Source organism: Condylostylus longicornis, unplaced genomic scaffold, assembly GCF_029603195.1.
Source record: "Condylostylus longicornis isolate FDR11 unplaced genomic scaffold, ASM2960319v2 ptg000014l, whole genome shotgun sequence".
Taxonomy (NCBI): domain Eukaryota; kingdom Metazoa; phylum Arthropoda; class Insecta; order Diptera; family Dolichopodidae; genus Condylostylus; species Condylostylus longicornis.
Genome location: NW_026577983.1, coordinates 1,852,940 through 1,870,744, shown reverse-complemented (window position 1 = coordinate 1,870,744; position 17,805 = coordinate 1,852,940). Strand labels below are relative to the sequence as shown.

The window sequence follows — 17,805 nt, the reverse complement described above, 5'->3', positions numbered from 1 at the left end:
TGAATAAACAAAATTTCAAAGAGTAATTTTGCATTATTCCTAAATAAGGAAAAAAAAAAACATAATTTTAGAAATTTTTCAATACTTTCATATTTATTTTTTAATATATATTTTTCAAAAATAATAAATACGTATTTATCTTGGCGTAAAATACAATTTGAATAATTAAAAATTAAAAAATTGTAAATAATAAAATAGTTAGGGAAAATATTTTGCTTTTGTTGTTTTGTTTTTTTTATTTTTTTTTTTTTCATTTTTTACTTTTATTTTAAAAATTATGTAAACGTATCCTATTATTATAGAAAAGAAAAGTTCCAACATTTATTTATTTTATTGTGTAGAAATAGAAAATTAAAAAAAAAACTGTTTCGTATTGTTTTGATGTTTTTGTTTTTAGTTATTTTTTTTATGTTTGTTTTGCTTTTTAAAAAAGTATTTTGAATACAATTTTTGACCATCCCATTATCCTTAATTAATTTTTTGTAATAGATATTTTAATTTAATAATAGCATTAAAAGTATCTTTAAAAGATTTTTTAATTTTTGTTTTACTGCTTTGCTACTATTTCATTATATCCAATTTATTTTCATAACTTTTCTTTTTTAAATTATTAAAAATAAAAGACACATTTAATTTCCTTTTTTCTTTAAAAAAAATGAATTTGTGTAAAAATCTTATTTTTTTTTTTTTTCGATGTCGAAAAAAATATTTTTTAACTCTTTATTTATTTAAAAAAAAAATAAATTTTCTTAATTTTTTTTCCAACTGTTAAACGCTCTTCCTCGTTTTTGGTGTGTATATATATCTATATATTTTATATGTATGTGTATAAGTGTGAAAAACAAAAACAACGGCAAAAACAATTTAGAGCAAGGAACACCCGGTCTTCTTCTTCTTTTTTACTTGTAAGGCAGCTCTAGTAGCCGTTTCAAATACTTCTCGAACACCTTCTTTTGATTTAGCTGAACATTCCAAATATGCGAATGCATTAATTTTTTCGGCCATTGCTCGACCTTCTTGTGGCTTGACAGGCTCCTGTTTCATTTTGGCTAATTCCTAAAATTAGTACAAAATTATTAGTTGTTTGTATTCTTGTTAACAATTAGTTTTAACACAATGAAAGTAAAACTCAATGATAATTAAAACTCAATGATTATAATATACTGTAATATTAGTGGAAACGTAATTATACTTTTGGAAGAATCTACTTTTGTATTTCGCTTTAAAATTTGATGAAAAATGAGGCATGCACTATACTGTCAAAACAGATTGATATTATTTCAACTATTGAAACTCTTATAGATTTTCTTAAGGTTATAATGCACGAACAAAATATAATAGTCAAAATTTTTTAATCTTTTCAAAATTTATTCACTTGAATTATTTATAACATACGAGTACTAAATAAGTGGCAGAAATTTCAGAAATAATAAAGTAAAAATTTTAACTCAAATCTTACAAAAACATAAAATATATTTTCGGAGCCGTTGACTCGATTATGAAATCGAAATATTGAGAAGTGAGGCTGTTGAAGTACGTATCTAGGGTTTTCTATCAGAATATATCTACATTGTTGTTATTTCGAGTAAAACATTTATATTTCGCGAAATTCTTTTTTGATATTTTTGTTTTATTAAAGCATTCACTAGTGAAAATTAGTGAACATAGTTTAAAAACTTCACTTTTTACAATGTTACATTAATACTACTAAATATTACATAGTATTAAAATTTTAACATATTTTTCTATATCAAATTAAAACTGAATAAGTTGTCTTATCCACTTTTGAATAATTTAAAACGTTCGTTTCACATTTAACAGGACATATCTATGTTTCAATAATGCCTTCTTACAAAATTTGTGATCCCTAGAAATAACTGTTCCTAAAAATAACTGTCTGACATCCAATTTTGTCAGAAAAATTTTTGGAGCCATTAACTTACTTGCTCTAAAAACTGCTGAAGAAAAAAAATTTTTTTTTGCATCAAAAAGTGCTTAAATTTTTAAGTAATTTTGGATTTATAAATTTTTTTGTGAAAAACATAGTTAACATGTTTTGAAAGAAAACCCTAGATGTTTTAAAGAAATAGTGTCTTAATTTTGTAGTTTTCAAAAAGAGAAAAATGTACTTCAAGTAGCTGGTCGATTGTTGTCTGTTTGTTCAAGACAGTATAGTGCAGGTAGTTGAATAGAAAAAGGTAACACGATTGATAATTAAATAAGTATCAACTTTTTATTTCCTTTAATTTACAGTTCTTAACTTAAGAACTGCAATTTTAAGAACGGTTTTTAAATATAATACGTAATTTTACGTTTGGTTACATACATAACGTATGCACGTAATCAACATTATTTTACTCCTATTTTGAGAAATTTTAACTCTTAATATGGTACAAAAATCAGTAAACAAAGAATAGGACGAAGTTATAGAAATAATTTTTGTAATTTTTCATTTTCAGGTACTAGCTCAAGGATTCATGTTTTAAGTTGCTTTTACTTAAAATTTATAATAACCATAATTTTATCTTTTCTTGACAAATTTATAAGAGCTGAGATTTAAATTTCAATTTGCAGCCTCTTTTATATTAGAAAACAGATATTGACCGAAAAAACTACTGTGGTTAAGATTCCTGACGTTAGCAGATGATTATACTATCGAAGAATGTAAAAAAATTATAATGTAAATAATCAAAAGGTTATTTTACATCCTACAAAATTCATATGCAAACACTTTCATTAATAAACATCATAGAAAGATATTTCTTACCCTAATTGTGTTGGGATCATTACGAAGATCTCTTTTGTTTCCGACTAAAATAATTGGAACATTTGGACAGAAATGTTTGACCTAAAAAAATAAGGTTTAAATTATTAACATTTCTTTTTTAATATGCAAAATGAACTTACTTCAGGAGTCCACTTTTCTGGTATATTTTCTAATGAGTCGGGCGAATCGACTGAAAAGCACATCAAAATTACATCTGTATCAGGATAACTTAAAGGTCTAAGCCTATCGTAGTCTTCTTGACCGGCTGTATCCCATAACGCTAACTCCACCTAAAAAAAAAAAAAAACAAAATTAACACTCATTTGTAGTAATGCGTAAAAGTAAAAAAATGTTTAAAAAAAAATTTTAGAATAATTTATGTAATAAGGCGTTTTCGAAAAAGAGTCAGCTTAGATATTTTGCTGTTTCACCTTATACATATGCACGGTATATCCATATATTCAAAACTAACAAACAGAAAAAGTTATAACCGAGTTTTGATTTTGCAAAATGTGTCAAAATTATGTGCAATTATTCTCAATTTTGCAACTTTAAAATTTGAGAGCATTTTCAAGCAAAAAGTTCCTTCATAAAATATAACAAAAACAATTAAAAGTATATTTTAATATAACAATTGCTATCCACCTATAAACTAAAACATTTACTATTAGAACGAAAGTTTTCTAATACGAATAAAAGAAAACTCAGTGAATATATTATTTCCAGCTATAGAATTGAATTAAAAAAATCTTAAAAATCTAGGAATTCTTACATATTGTCTGAAAAGTAAGGGATCGGAAAAACCTGGCACATTCTGTCGTTTAATTTGCCTGCTTAATTTGTCAAAAACTTTATAATAGTCTGCAAATACAAAACTATTATTTTAAGAAAATGTAAATAATATACTAGCTATTTTTTTGTTCGACGAATATTAAGTACAATAAATTTTAATAATCACCTACACATATAAAACAAGTACCATTCTATTTGTAATGTTTTTGTATTCATTCTAGAAGTGTTTCAGTTTGAACAATGATAAGACAACACCACTCTTACCGCACGTATATATGTTAACGCAAACCAATTTTTCAATTAGAAGTTTTATCAAAAAATTTAATCAAGCAAAAGATATAACTACTTAAAAAATAGCAAAAAAAAAATAAAAATAAATAATGTATGATTCAATACAGTAAAATCTTTTTTAACATTATTTGATTAAAGAAACTGATTTCATTTTAGTTTTTCTGAAAAAAAATTTGAACAGATTGGTTTGTAAATTATTCTTACTTCATTTATATTTTATTTCTTTTAAAATTAATTTCATTTCACTCAAATTGAATTATTTTAGAATATAAATTAAGTAAGTTAATATTATAAAATAAGCGATCATCATTTTTACAAATTCCGATAATCAATATTGATAAAAAATAATTTGTTGTTGTTAATAATTAATTTAAAACAAAATCATTATTTTTTCTTTGCTTCTCTTTACTTTTTATAAATTAAAAATTGATTACATCATAAGTTAAATACAACTTCATTGAATTTTAATAAATTTGAGTCATACATAGGTAGGTAAAAATAAATGAAAACCTTATGTGTTTAAAATTAAGATTTTTAATTAAGAAGAAAAATGGAAAAAGAATAAATAAACCACAAAAATTTTATTTTAATGGGGTTTTTGAGCAAAATTTAAAAACAAACTATGTGCTTATAATCCTTAAAAGCAAAATATTAATATGTAAATATGCAATTAACAAATATTAATATGCTTTCAATTTAAATTTAAAAAGATATAGGCAGATTTTTTAAGCTTAGAACTTATTGAAAATCAACCAAATCATTTTGAAATCAATTGAATGGATCTTGAAATCAAAAACCATTCATTCGAAAGAGAAGTTAACAATAATTTTAAGAATTTTCTTTTTTAATTTCATTTTCAAATCCAAAAACACTAAAACCAAATAAATAATAATAAATGGATAGTTATTAAAAAGTGATCAAATTTTAAATTAAATTTTGTAAATATTAATAGATAAATGTACATCACGCGCCCCTAACCAATTTCTTGAGAAAGAATGTGAAAAACATAACATCAAAATTATTAAATAAATTAAAAAATTATATTTTCACAAATACACATTTATAAACACATAAATAAATATTTCGAATGAATTTTGAATTTCTCATAAAATAAATGCCAACAAATTGTTAGTTAGGTATTCCTTCCTACCAATAGGAAAATCCGAAATAGTTTTTAAACATTTTTAAGAACCGAAAATTTTGAATTTATTAGTAAAAATTCCAAAATGAAAAAAAAAAATAGCTACAAAACTGAAACGCAAATATAAAAATTGCTTTTTTTTTATTTATTTTTAAACTAATTTTTATGAAATTACAAATCAATCAGAAGACGTGAGCAATTTATAAGAAAAAAAATTAACAAGAAATTTATTTAATAGTATATGTATTTCTTTTGATATACATATATATATATAGGTATATTTGTACGTATTTTTTGTTTTGTTTAAAAATTTATCTTTACAATCTTAAAATTTCCCGTACACAAAAAAAAGAAGAAAAATGAAGTAAAGCATAAATTTTTAAAATGCGCATTCCATTATATATTTAATAAGCTTTTAATTATTATTGAAAATTATATGGAAATATATTATACTAAACATATACAATACCTACCTAAATGTTAATATATAAACGTAGATGAGTTCTATAGATATTGTATAAAAATAAATAAAGTGTACAAACATACGTAGAGATACAATATTCTTGCAGCCTCTAGTTTTTATTTTTTTACTTTTTTAACAAAGAAAAGTGTTTTCTTCCAATTTAATTTTTTTTTATTTTCGTATTTTTATTATTTTTTCTTCATTTGAATGTTTCTTTTCATACGTTCAAAACAAAAATTGTTATTATTTTTTTTACTCTTTTGGAATTAAAAATTATAGTTACATATTATTTAAAACAAGAAAGAAAAACAACAATATACAAAGTAAAAAAAGACAAAAAAAAATGATGTCTACCTTTATAAGAAAATAAAAATATTTCTTGGAATTTCACATACCATTTAGTATGACTCATTATAACACACTGAACAAAAATTAAATAAAACTGTCAGATACATTCGGGAAATATAATTTTCTCAGTGTGGAATATATATTTTTTTTTTTTAAATTTTGAATTTCCATAAACAAGTTTATGTTTATAAAATTTAATTTTAAAAATTTTGAAATCGTCTTGAAAATGCGCTCCGAATTTCATGTAATTTAATTATTTCAAGCTATTATGTGTCTACCACCATGAACAACGTATCAAACACAAATCCAATTACTTACATTCTTGAATCTTTTTTTGCAGAAAAAAAACTGCAACATACAGTTCAACACGTAAGTCGTGTTAAAAGTTTAAGGATTAATAACAAAAAAAATATATTTTACTAACGTAATTTTAAAAATTTCTTTGTAGTTATCACTTCAAATTCTTAAAACTAAAGTTTAAAGAATGAGTTAATACCAAATTTTTCTGACCAACTTCTAATGTGTCATATGGAATATTTTCCATATAAAAGGAAAAAAAAACTAAATAGCTTCGCTGTCAACAATATTTGTTTCGACGGAGATGATAAAAATTTATATTATAATCAAAAAGTTGAAATTTTTATATTTATGATATACAATTATAAGTATGTACTTAAAACGACAAAAAAAGTAAATTTGAGTAAGTAACTGCAATATCTGAAGCAAGCTATAGTTCAAAATCGATGAAATCGTAATAGAGCCATATTATATTCAAATTCCAATTTTCATGCCAAAAAAATAAAAAAAGATTAAAACCTATAAGCAGTAAAAAACTTGCTGTTTTAATGCTCACTCAAAGCACCTTTCATACCGATAAAGCAATAAAAAATTTTTTATAACCTGTTAAAGATTTCTGCAAGAATAAATGAAAAATTATGCATTCTGTATTACACTTTATATTACAAATCACATAGGAGGGAGCCCCTAGTTCCTAATCAGCTTACAATAACGCTTAAAAACAAAGTCAACAAGGGAATTCCAAAATATAGTGTAAAAAAAATAAAATGTTTAAATTTAATTCTTTAAACAATTCATAATTTTATTGTCACAATTGTCTTAAACTATAAAGTATTTTAATCGTCTTATTTCAAACCTGTTGATTTTAACCTGACGTCACTTCATAATAATAGAATTCAAACGAAAAGAAAAACCTTTTTAAATTTTTATTATGTGTTAATGTATGTATATAGGTATATGATGTTGATGCGTACATATGTTTAAATTCAATAAATTTCAATTTAAATAGGTACCAATTTAGAAAATTAAGGATATTTTACAATAAAAACCAAATGCACCATTTAATTTTCATACTTGTACATAATCAAAGGACTTGAAAATTCTTTTAGGAAATAATATTTTAATAAAGACATACATTACTTAAGATTGCTGTTAAATTAATTTTAAAACTAAATTAAACGTGCAACATTTTGTGTTCGAGACGACTAGAAAAGTTAGTAAAAAAAAATTAGATGTGTTATACATGTACATATGTACCTACCTATAACTATAAATCTTAAGATATGTACTGTATCTACATAATGAATATAAATATGTGTATATTTCCTTACATCAATTCTAAAAATAAGTATGCATTTCTAAAGAAACATATAAAAGCAATAAAAATTAAGCGTAATTATATGTACATTTTGAATTATTTTTGTTCCAAATAATATGAATTTATTGGAAATTATTTGTTCAACTTGTAAATTTTTTTTTTGAATATGCAGGCAAGCATATGAGAAAAGGTATTTCCGTAACTTCAACCAAATTTTTTGTATTTGATTTAACTCACAAATTAAAATTTACTCCTCTTATAGACTTTGTTTTATAAAGTAATATTTTTAATTTAATGTTTCAACTTTCTACTGAGATTAATGAATTAGAATTGGTATATGAATATGGTGCCTTTACAAACCACAATACACTAAATTACACCCAAAGAAAACTAAAACATACTAGAATTAAATCTCTTACCTGTTTACCATCGACCTCTATATCTGCTACATAATTTTCAAAAACCGTTGGTACATAGACTTCTGGAAATTGATCTTTACTGAAGACAATCAAGAGACATGTCTTACCACAAGCACCATCACCTACAATCACCAGTTTTTTGCGGATAGCCGCCATTGTTTCTGATCAAAAATATAAAAAAAAAAAATTAAAAAATAATATAAATCAATTTTTAAAAGCTTTAATTTGGAAAAATTGATTCATAAAATTATTCTTTTCTGCAATATATTATTTCCGTAAGAAAATTATTTCTATTATTATGCTAATACTAGTTTTCCTTTTTGAGCACATCTCACTACATATCTTTTCTTTTAGTTCTTTCATAAAAGATAAAGATACATATATAAAACCTTCTTAAAATTTATAAATCACATGGTTTTTAACAATGTCTATTATTCACCTTTATTATTCCTTGGAATTTTTACGAATTTCAATTTAAATTTATATAAAAAGAGATGTAAAATAAATAGGATAAATTCCGATAAGGTGAAAACAACCAACGCCTTTTCTTTTCTTTTAAACGAATGTAAGCAAGATGGCGACCAAAATTTTTGACTTAACAAGTTGATGACCATCAAAAATCAAGTCGGCTGGTAGTTAAACTATTTAACTCAACCGTCACATTTGAAGGATATTTATTAATAGCATCGACATTGACATTTTTTCATCTGTCAAAACAGATTCCCAGTAATTTTTAATTTAACCCAATAAACTGAATTTTTTTTTTCTCAGTTTTTGCTAAAAATTTTATTTTTTAAATATAGATTAAGTTAATTTTAAATTATCTTGTAGTTTCTTATATAATTGTATTTCGTTTATTATATATTAAGAATTGATTTTAACTTTTTATAGCTACAGTGATAAAATGATTTTATTAAAAACTGTAGTAAAAACAAATTCAAATTAACAGTTATGTTATAACATTATATAAAAATCAGAAAAACTTCATTAATTTTTGTGCTTGTTGCTTTTTGACCGTTTTCAAATTCTTTTAAAAATACTACTTTTTTAAATTTTTAGTTTGAGTTTTACATATTCAAATTATTTCTTATTTTTAGTTCTTTTACAAATGCGATTTGCCTTTGCGTCACTGACATGATAAAAAAAAATCTATCACGTAGCGTCACCTCAAACATTCCTTTCAATCAATCGCTCCTGTAGGAGCGATAAAATGTTTTTAGATTGGTAGTATTAGCAGTTGACGTGATGTCAGAAAAATTTAAAATAATACGTGAAAAGGAAGTTTTTCAAATTTATCACGTCGTTTCACCTGAAACATATCTTCTTTCAATTGTTCCTGTAGGAGCGAAAAAACGTTTTTAGGTTGGGAGCATGTTAATGTGACGTAATGTCAGAAAAATTGAAAACTGAACACGAAAAATATTTTAGTTATGCGCATGTTTTTAATATAAACAAAAACAAACATAGTTTCAAAGCAATAATTAGCGAAATGTAGAATCAAAATCCTCGGCATGACAAATATGTACAAACCCGATAAAACCTTTATCATCCCGTAATATCACGACGTGTGAAAAATTTTGACAGTTGCTATCGGTTTAAAGTTGGTATCACTTTAACTATGACGTCTAAGATTACCAGAAAAAGACTTAGACGTGATGGCATCACTTCATGCGGTATTTGTATGCGATGCCACTACCAAAATGTGGATGAATATGTTTGTAAAAAGTTATGTCTTATCCAAAGAATCCACGCAGTTTTACATAAAACTATCTTATTATTACCGTTGCTCTAAAAATATTTTAAAAATCTTTCATATTCAGAAGCTCATAATTGAAAATAAAAGAATGTGATTTCGAACCGTTAATTATTTCGAGGGACACTCAAAGATTGGTGGAGTTTGAGACAAAAAGTGTATGCTCCATTCCGTTTTTTCATAGATTTAGCTTTATTAAAGAAGCAAAAACAAACAGTAATAAAACAATGTCTTCAAAAACATTTTGTCCAACTTGTCAACTCTTGACAATTCGTCAAACAATTTCGGTTTTAGTAAGAATATTATTACTTAAAAATATCAGGATGAGTGCCACTTTTGAAAAAAAATCGATTTTACTACAACAAACACAAATATACAAGAAATTTATGTCTATAACATTTTTTTTTTTAAATTTTTACAATAAATATCACTATCACTTAGTGATTGACTTCTCAAAATAAGCCTAATTTTTATTGTACACACAAGACATTCACTATAAAGAGCTCCTCATTACACAAAGCCTGTACTTAATACGTTGGGGTGCCAGATCAAAAACTGTTTACTATTATAAAAATCAGTTTTAAAAATTTTAATTATTTTAATCCTAGTTCCTAATTCCTATCATAACATTTAGACGAAAGCATCAAAAATACTTCTTCTTTGAAGTAACACATTTGCCCACCTTATGAAACATGCAATTCGAATTTCCGTAGAGGACTAAGTTAATCAAAAAATTTCCTATAATTACATAGTCTTAAATTCAATCTTTATGTTCGGGACAATAGGGAAATTTTCTTTTTTAAAGCTCTAATCAATAAAGAAAATACAAACTTTTTCTTTTTCAAAACATGATTATACGAATAATAGTTATTTATAGAGAAATAAACCGATTTAATAAACTGATAGAGAAATAAACTTTTTATGTTATTGATACTGATTAAACTAATTTTGTGATCTAACTTATAAAACATCTTAATCGCGCAAAATACATTCAATGATCCATTTATCCCTGATTTGATTAAAACTATTACTTATTCAAAGCCTTATTCCTCTATTATTCCTACATATATATTATTAACTATTTTTATACATATATATATATATATATATATATATATATATATATATATATATGTATATATTAAACTGAAAATGTAAACAAATTTATAAGATATTATAAGATATTTTTTTAGGATGACGCCTAAGAATATAAAACAAATAGGTTATTGTACAACTTTGCCAAGTATTATGCGTATATTAATATTTATTTTCCGATAATAAATATTGATAAAAAGTGTCTAAATACTGATTAAAAATTCAATTTTTGATTAGAACTACGTAGGTGTCAAAACTCAACAGTGTCCGAAATTCACTGATTTTGATAAATTTTCAGAAAACTTTTACTTGATAAAAATTTTTGGCTTATACATAATGGAATACAATAAAATTATATCGCCTTTATAATCGTTGGTTGGTTTGTTTGAATCGTTGAAAGTTTGGAAGGTAGCAATTTCTACATAAAAGGTTACTACTCGTATACTGCAATTCAAAGAGCGAATCGGGCAAAATTAGTTGAAGCGAAAAAAAAAACTTGAAGCAGAAGGGAAAAAAGTAGAAATAAAGCGAGACGGTTTAATACTAGAGGGCAAAAAAGTTGATCTAAAAGAGATTTCCCTGAATAAAGATCAACAAAAAAGATTGAGACCTGACGATTTGAAAAATAACGGAACTCCAAAAAGCAAAATACAAAAAGAAAAGAATAAGGATATAAGTGAAAGCGAGAGAAATAATGAATCTGAAATAAAATAACCACATCGCAACGCTAATAGGATACTTTAGATACGACCAAGGCAAGAAAAGGATAAACGATTAGAATAAAAAATATATAAAGGATATGAGGAAGGCAACGGGAAACCACCTCATAAGTAAACTCCCTAGTAAAAAACCAACAAATTCAAAAAACATCGAAATAGAAAACAAAAAAAAATCAAACTTTAAAATTAGCTACATGGAATGTTCAAGGTCTACTCCAAGATGGTAAACTGGAAAATCTGGAAATGGAAATGAAGAGACTGAAAATGGATATAATAGGTATTAGTGAAACTCACTGGAAAGGATGCGGAGAAATAACGACCAAAAACAACAATTATTTTGTGTATTCTGGTGTAAACGTCGATCAACAAAGTAGAAAAGGAGTAGGAATTTTAATGAACGGTTTCTTGAGGTCTTCTATAAATTGTATAATAAAAAAGTCTGAAAGAATTATAATGGTAAATATGAAGACAAAATCAGGAATCATGAATGTAATACAGATATATGCGCCTACTGCGGATAGTGAAGACGACGTCTGCGAAGAATTCTACGCTGATCTAGAAGAAGTACTAGCACTTACTAAAAAAGATGACACAACATTAATAATGGGAGATTTTAACGCCAAAGTGGGTAAAGGAAAGGTATTAGATATTGTGGGCGAATATGGTTTGGGTAATAGAAACAAAAGAGGCAACAGATTGATAGAATTCTGCACGCTGAATAATCTGGTTATTGCAAATACGTGGTTCAAATTGCCGGACAGGAGGCTGTACACTTGGACAGCATCCCGAAATGAGGTAAATCGAATAATTACAAATCAAATAGATTTCGTTTTAGTAAATGCAAGATTTAGAAACGCAATCAAAGGTGCAAAGACTTATCCTGGTGCAGATATAGGCTCTGACCACAATCCAATAGCGGTCAAAGTGAAAAATTCGTTGAAGAAAATGTTGAAGAAAAAGCACAACAGTAAACCGAACTTTAACCTACTAGAAGCATAAGAAACGCGAAATGAAATAAAAAACTATCTAAACCAAAAAGTCGCAGAACAAGCAATAGAACTAAGAAGCGAAGAAGATATTGATAAGATTTGGAACAAGCTTAAATATCCGCTGAATAGTACGTTAAACATTTTAAAGGCCAATAATCAACTCCAGCCAAAAAAAACTTGGATGACCGAAGAGATTTTAAGCTTAATGAACGACAGAAGATCATATAAAAACAAAAATTCAGAAAAATACAAGGCAATCAACAAAATGATAAAAAACAAAATTAAAATTGCTAAATCTAACTTCTGGAACAACGAATGTGAAACTATAGCTAGCCTAGATCACAACAACAACTCTTTTATGTTACACAAAAAAGTTAAAGAAGTCACACAAAGCAAGAAAAAAAATAACAACGGGAATATCGAATGCCAAAATGGAAAAATACTGCTTCAACCAAAAGAAAGACTTGCAAGATGGAGTGAGTACGTAAAGGATTTGTTTGACGATTCAAGACTAGATAATACATGTAATATAACAGAAGAAGGCCCCAGTATCATATTAAGCGAGGTCAAAAAAGCTTTGAAAAACTCAAAAAATCGCTCCGCTCCTGGTCCAGATGAGATTCCTAATGAAATTTTGAAACTGTTAGATGATGAAGCTTTAAAAACTTTGACGACATTTTTCAACAAAATATATAAAACAGGCGTTATACCCAGGGAATGGCTAAGATCAACATTCATAACGCTTCCAAAGAAGAGCAACGCCACAGAGTGTGGGGAATACAGAATTATAAGCCTAATGAGTCACTGCCTGAAATTGTTCCTGAAAATTATTCATAACAGAATATACCGGGTTCTGGAAAACGACATACAGGACTCACAATTCGGTTTTAGGAACAACTTGGGCACAAGGGAAGCTTTGTTAATGATAAATACAATAAACCAAAGATTCAAAGAAATGAATTCACCCTTACATCTGTGCTTTATTGATTTTGAAAAAGCATTCGACAAAGTCAAACATAATAAGCTGATTGAAATATTAGAGAAGAAAGGACTACCGAAAAATGAAATAAAAATTATAGAATTCTTATACTTCAACCAGAAAGCGATTGTCAAAACCTCAGATGGATCAACGGAAGAAATAGAAATAAAGAGGGGCGTCAGACAAGGATGCATCTTGTCACCGGTTCTGTTCAACATTTATTCAGAGGAAATATTTTACAACACGTTTGAAAATACAGTCATAGGTGTAAAAATAAACGGTGAAGTTATTAAACGGTGACTCTTGCAGCTTACACTTCAGGGAAAAATAATTGGTAAAAGAAGCAGAGGCAGGGGCAGAAAAACATGGCTGAAGAACTTGGCAGAATGGTGCGGAACTACAAGCGTCGATGTTATGCGGAAAGCTAAATGCAGGGAAACTGCAGAATTGTTGGTTGCCAACCTCCACAGGGGAGAGGAATAAGAAGAAGAAGAATAATCGTTGGTATAAAGCCATGCTCTTTAATGTACTGCAATAACAAGGGATGTATATCTTAAGTGGATTTTATATCATGTCTCACTTTTAATCCATATTCAGTGCAAAAATGAAAATTTAATATAATTAGTGAGCACATAATAAGAATGGATGCATTAAAAAACCCAATAATTGCCAATAAATACATGTGGGTAGGAACCTACTTTATGTTAAATGAAATCATTTTTGTTGTTAGAGCTATGTTAATAAATTTTGCTTTAGTGATTGGTAGAAGTTATAGTTTTCAAAGTATTCAAAACGCATTTTTATGTATTATAAAAATGCGTTTTAAGTAAGAAATCGTTTTTATATTTTTCTTTGTAAATACATTTAATATGATATTCATCAAACAAAAAATTAATTTTTTTCATTCATCTAACAGATATTGCAAAGTATGTACCGTAATACAATACAGTTTCATACTGCTTGCAACATGTATGTATGTTTAAAACGGAATGTCTGTAAAATGTTTTATTAGTTAAATGTTTTGTTTAAGTCAGTTGAAGAGAGCTATCATATTTCACTGCGTATTCATAAAACTATGTTAAATAGCGCATGCTCCAACAAATAAATGGGAATAATAGAATTAAAAAACGCACTTATATGGGTATAATATTTACCATTTTAAATTCAAAATTAAATAATTTTTAATATTTTTATTATCAAACGGTAAAATATATGAAAACTCTGAGTAATAAAACAAAAAGTCTATTTAATCCTAATTTTAGTAAAATCATCAAAATTCACAAGCATAAAATAAGTTTAGTAAATAAATCTTATTTAATATTTTAAGAAAAAAGGAAAGACTTCGGTAAAATCGAATAAAAAGCCAAGAATACCAATTAATCATTAAGTTCATTCTATCTAGTTTGAAAACTTATTTTTTTAACTTTTCCTATTATGATAACCAATAATTGGGTGGTAATCTATTATACTAAGTAAATTATAACTAGATGCTACCTGCTTACTTAAAGTGAGAACTCAAATATGTGGATCTTGGTATTAACATATGAAAATTTATGTAGAAATTAAATGTTATTTTACAGTTTAATTTGGAATATTAGAAAACACTGTTAGCAACAACAGCAGGTATTCATACGGAAATTAAACTGAAGAAGTGCTTTGAGTATGGACATTATATTTTAAGGATAATTATCGTTCCTTAATTATATTAAAGGAAAGCAGACACCTATCTAGTACTTTCATGGGAAAAGCCAATATGTATATACTTGGAGATTTTCTTGTCTAACCAATTATTTTCACCAGAGTTTTCTTTAAAGATCAAGTATTCCTGAACTTCACACACGTTAAAAAAACCATGATATTTAAAAAATGGTTTTCGCTTAAATTTTTAATAAAAACTTTAGAATTTTATTTTGGAACCTATCTTAAGAACATATTTTACATTATGTGTTTTATTTCATTTTAAATAAATTGCACTTTAAAATAACATTTCGTACACCAGACTTTATTCAAAAAAAAAAAAAGAAATAATAAGAATTACAATGAACTAAAATGAAAAATAAAAAAAAATTACAGGCGACAGTTTTTATAATTGGATTAACAATGCAAAAGATAACATAAGAATTCAGTTCATGAATCAAGGCAATTATTGTGAGGGCAGAATTCTACAAAAGCATAAGTAATATTAATTTAAAATTAACTAAAGAATTTGAATACAACTTCAGCTTCTTAAGTTAATTTAAAAATTATCTTTATAACCTCATATATATAAATTATTTTAAAGATTCACTTTTATGAACGAATCAGAAAGTAAAGTACTTAAACCAATAAGTTTACAAAATAACAAAAAAATCATTTTAATATCCATTAAATTATGTAGGCAGGTATTCGTTATAGTAGCCTAAGAAATTTTTACTATTTTGTAAAGTAATAATTTTTTTGTAAAATATTTTTTAAATTAACAAAACTTGTAAATCCTTACACCTTCTATGTGACTAATTTTTTTAACCTAGTTTCTTACTTCAAAATGTACCTTCATTCAAATTGGAGTAGGTAGGTACCTATCGTAAGAATTTCAAACCTAAACATTATGTAGGTATCTATCACACTTTTAAAATCTTTTAGTCCACAAATGATTTAGGATAAAAAAATTCACTGAAAAACCCATATTTTAAATCAATAATGGAATGTACCACGTATGTGACTCATAAAAGGTTAAACGATAGGGTTATTAATTATTTCTTTATTATAAATTTGCACTATGATATTGTGATTTTTGTACATTCAATACATAATATAAAATATATTATGTATTGTAATTAAATGTGTATATATATATTTCTAAAAGGTGTAGGCATATGAAATTCATATACAAATGTATATATTAGACATTTTTCATTTTTTTCCGTTTGAGAATAACAAGAAACATCCATTAAAAAGATAAATTTTCATGTTTCCTTGTAATACTTTCTTCTACGAATATTTGCTATTAGTTTTCATCTCATATTTTCAAACAAGACGTAAACATTACATAAAAAACCCCAACATATACCCAATTGCTGAATCAATCTAAAACTAATACGTAAATCTATAATTAGAATTTGCTACTTCTATTATTTTGGTCCAATTTTAATTGGGCAATAATTAATTTTCTAGTTTGTTAAAGAAAGCAACACAATTTTTATAAGTTATTCTTGCACAAATTAAATTACATATTAATAATTGCTTTTCACCTGTGTTAGTTGAATTTGAGACGCATGAAAAACACCACATTACTTAGCTTCTTTCACCGCATGCAAGTCTAATATTAAATTTTTTATATTTTTTTTTTATTGGTTATTATTTGTAAATAAGCCACAAAATATTTATATCTATTTATTTAATAGATTTCTTTTTTCTTTTTATTTAATTACAAGTTTTCTATTTACGTCCCGTTTTATAGCGCAACACTAATATCTTAAAATTGATCTAAAGCTACTGAATTAATTGACATGACATGACAATGACAAATTTAATTTAACAATTGAGAATTTCGATCTTAACTCAATTGACATTATACATATCATGCAGCATTACTTGTTTGCTATGGTTTGAAGCAAAAATGATTTTTTAACGGTGTATAGACATGAAATATTGATCGCGGAATTGTAATGATTGAATATTGAAAACAAAAACCATAATGTTGTTATACATCAAACATTGAGTGTAATGTTGTATAATGTTGTTATACATCAATCGTAACATCCACATAGCGTACATTGCAACTTCCGTCAAAAAATTATATTCCAATGAGAGATACGGAAATACGCGACTTTTAAAATTTAAGAATTGACAAGGCGTACAAGCGATTTTCATCTTTTTTCATTATTTTGTTAATAATTGTCAATATGCAAAATATATTATATTAATTTTCTTTAAAAAAATATATATTTAAAAATAAATAAATTATTTTTTTCCTTGTTAACAAATTAAAGCTATTTGCGTATATAAATTTTTAAATAATATACTGACGTATCTGCATAATGGCGTCTTAAACTTGAAAATACTGAAACTACACATTTAACATTTTGTCAAATTCTCGATTTTATAAGTTTATTTTTGTAAAAAGGCATAAGTAAAATTATACAACGACAGATAAACCATTTTTTAAAAAACGTTTCGTTTTTAGAAGTCTTAATTATTAGTTTAGTAAATCTTAGTTATTATTTAAATATACAAAAAAAATTTAAGATTAAAATATACAAAAATTCTGACAACTGTTTATATATTATACTGACATTTCCTGACGAGCGTTAGACTTAATATGATCAAATAAAAAAATATATTAATTTTGATACGAAAATAATTGAAATAAAAATCAGATAATTGCTCTTCCAAAATTCCGCAAAAAATTAATTGCTGATTAATTTGAAATTAAAGTTTGATAAGAATAAAGTA

The 17,805-nt window shown here is 25.6% G+C and overlaps 1 protein-coding gene across 2 annotated transcripts; it reads right to left on the bottom strand.

Annotated features, from left to right (window-relative positions):
* Positions 1-65: 65 nt before the first annotated feature.
* LOC129605754 (ras-like GTP-binding protein Rho1) lies at positions 66-16,826 on the bottom strand. Of its 2 annotated transcripts, none has more exons than XM_055515677.1 (5): positions 16,602-16,826; positions 7,837-7,997; positions 2,908-3,057; positions 2,768-2,848; positions 66-1,056 (listed from the first exon to the last, which is right to left on the bottom strand). In XM_055515677.1, the coding sequence occupies exons 1-5, from the start codon at positions 16,639-16,641 to the stop codon at positions 865-867; spliced, it is 624 nt and encodes a 207-aa protein (XP_055371652.1). In that variant the 5' UTR covers positions 16,642-16,826; the 3' UTR covers positions 66-864. The 2 variants fall into 2 exon arrangements, with proteins under 2 accessions (XP_055371652.1, XP_055371651.1); XM_055515676.1 differs by lacking the exon at positions 16,602-16,826 and adding an exon at positions 8,276-8,458.
* Positions 16,827-17,805: the final 979 nt, after the last annotated feature.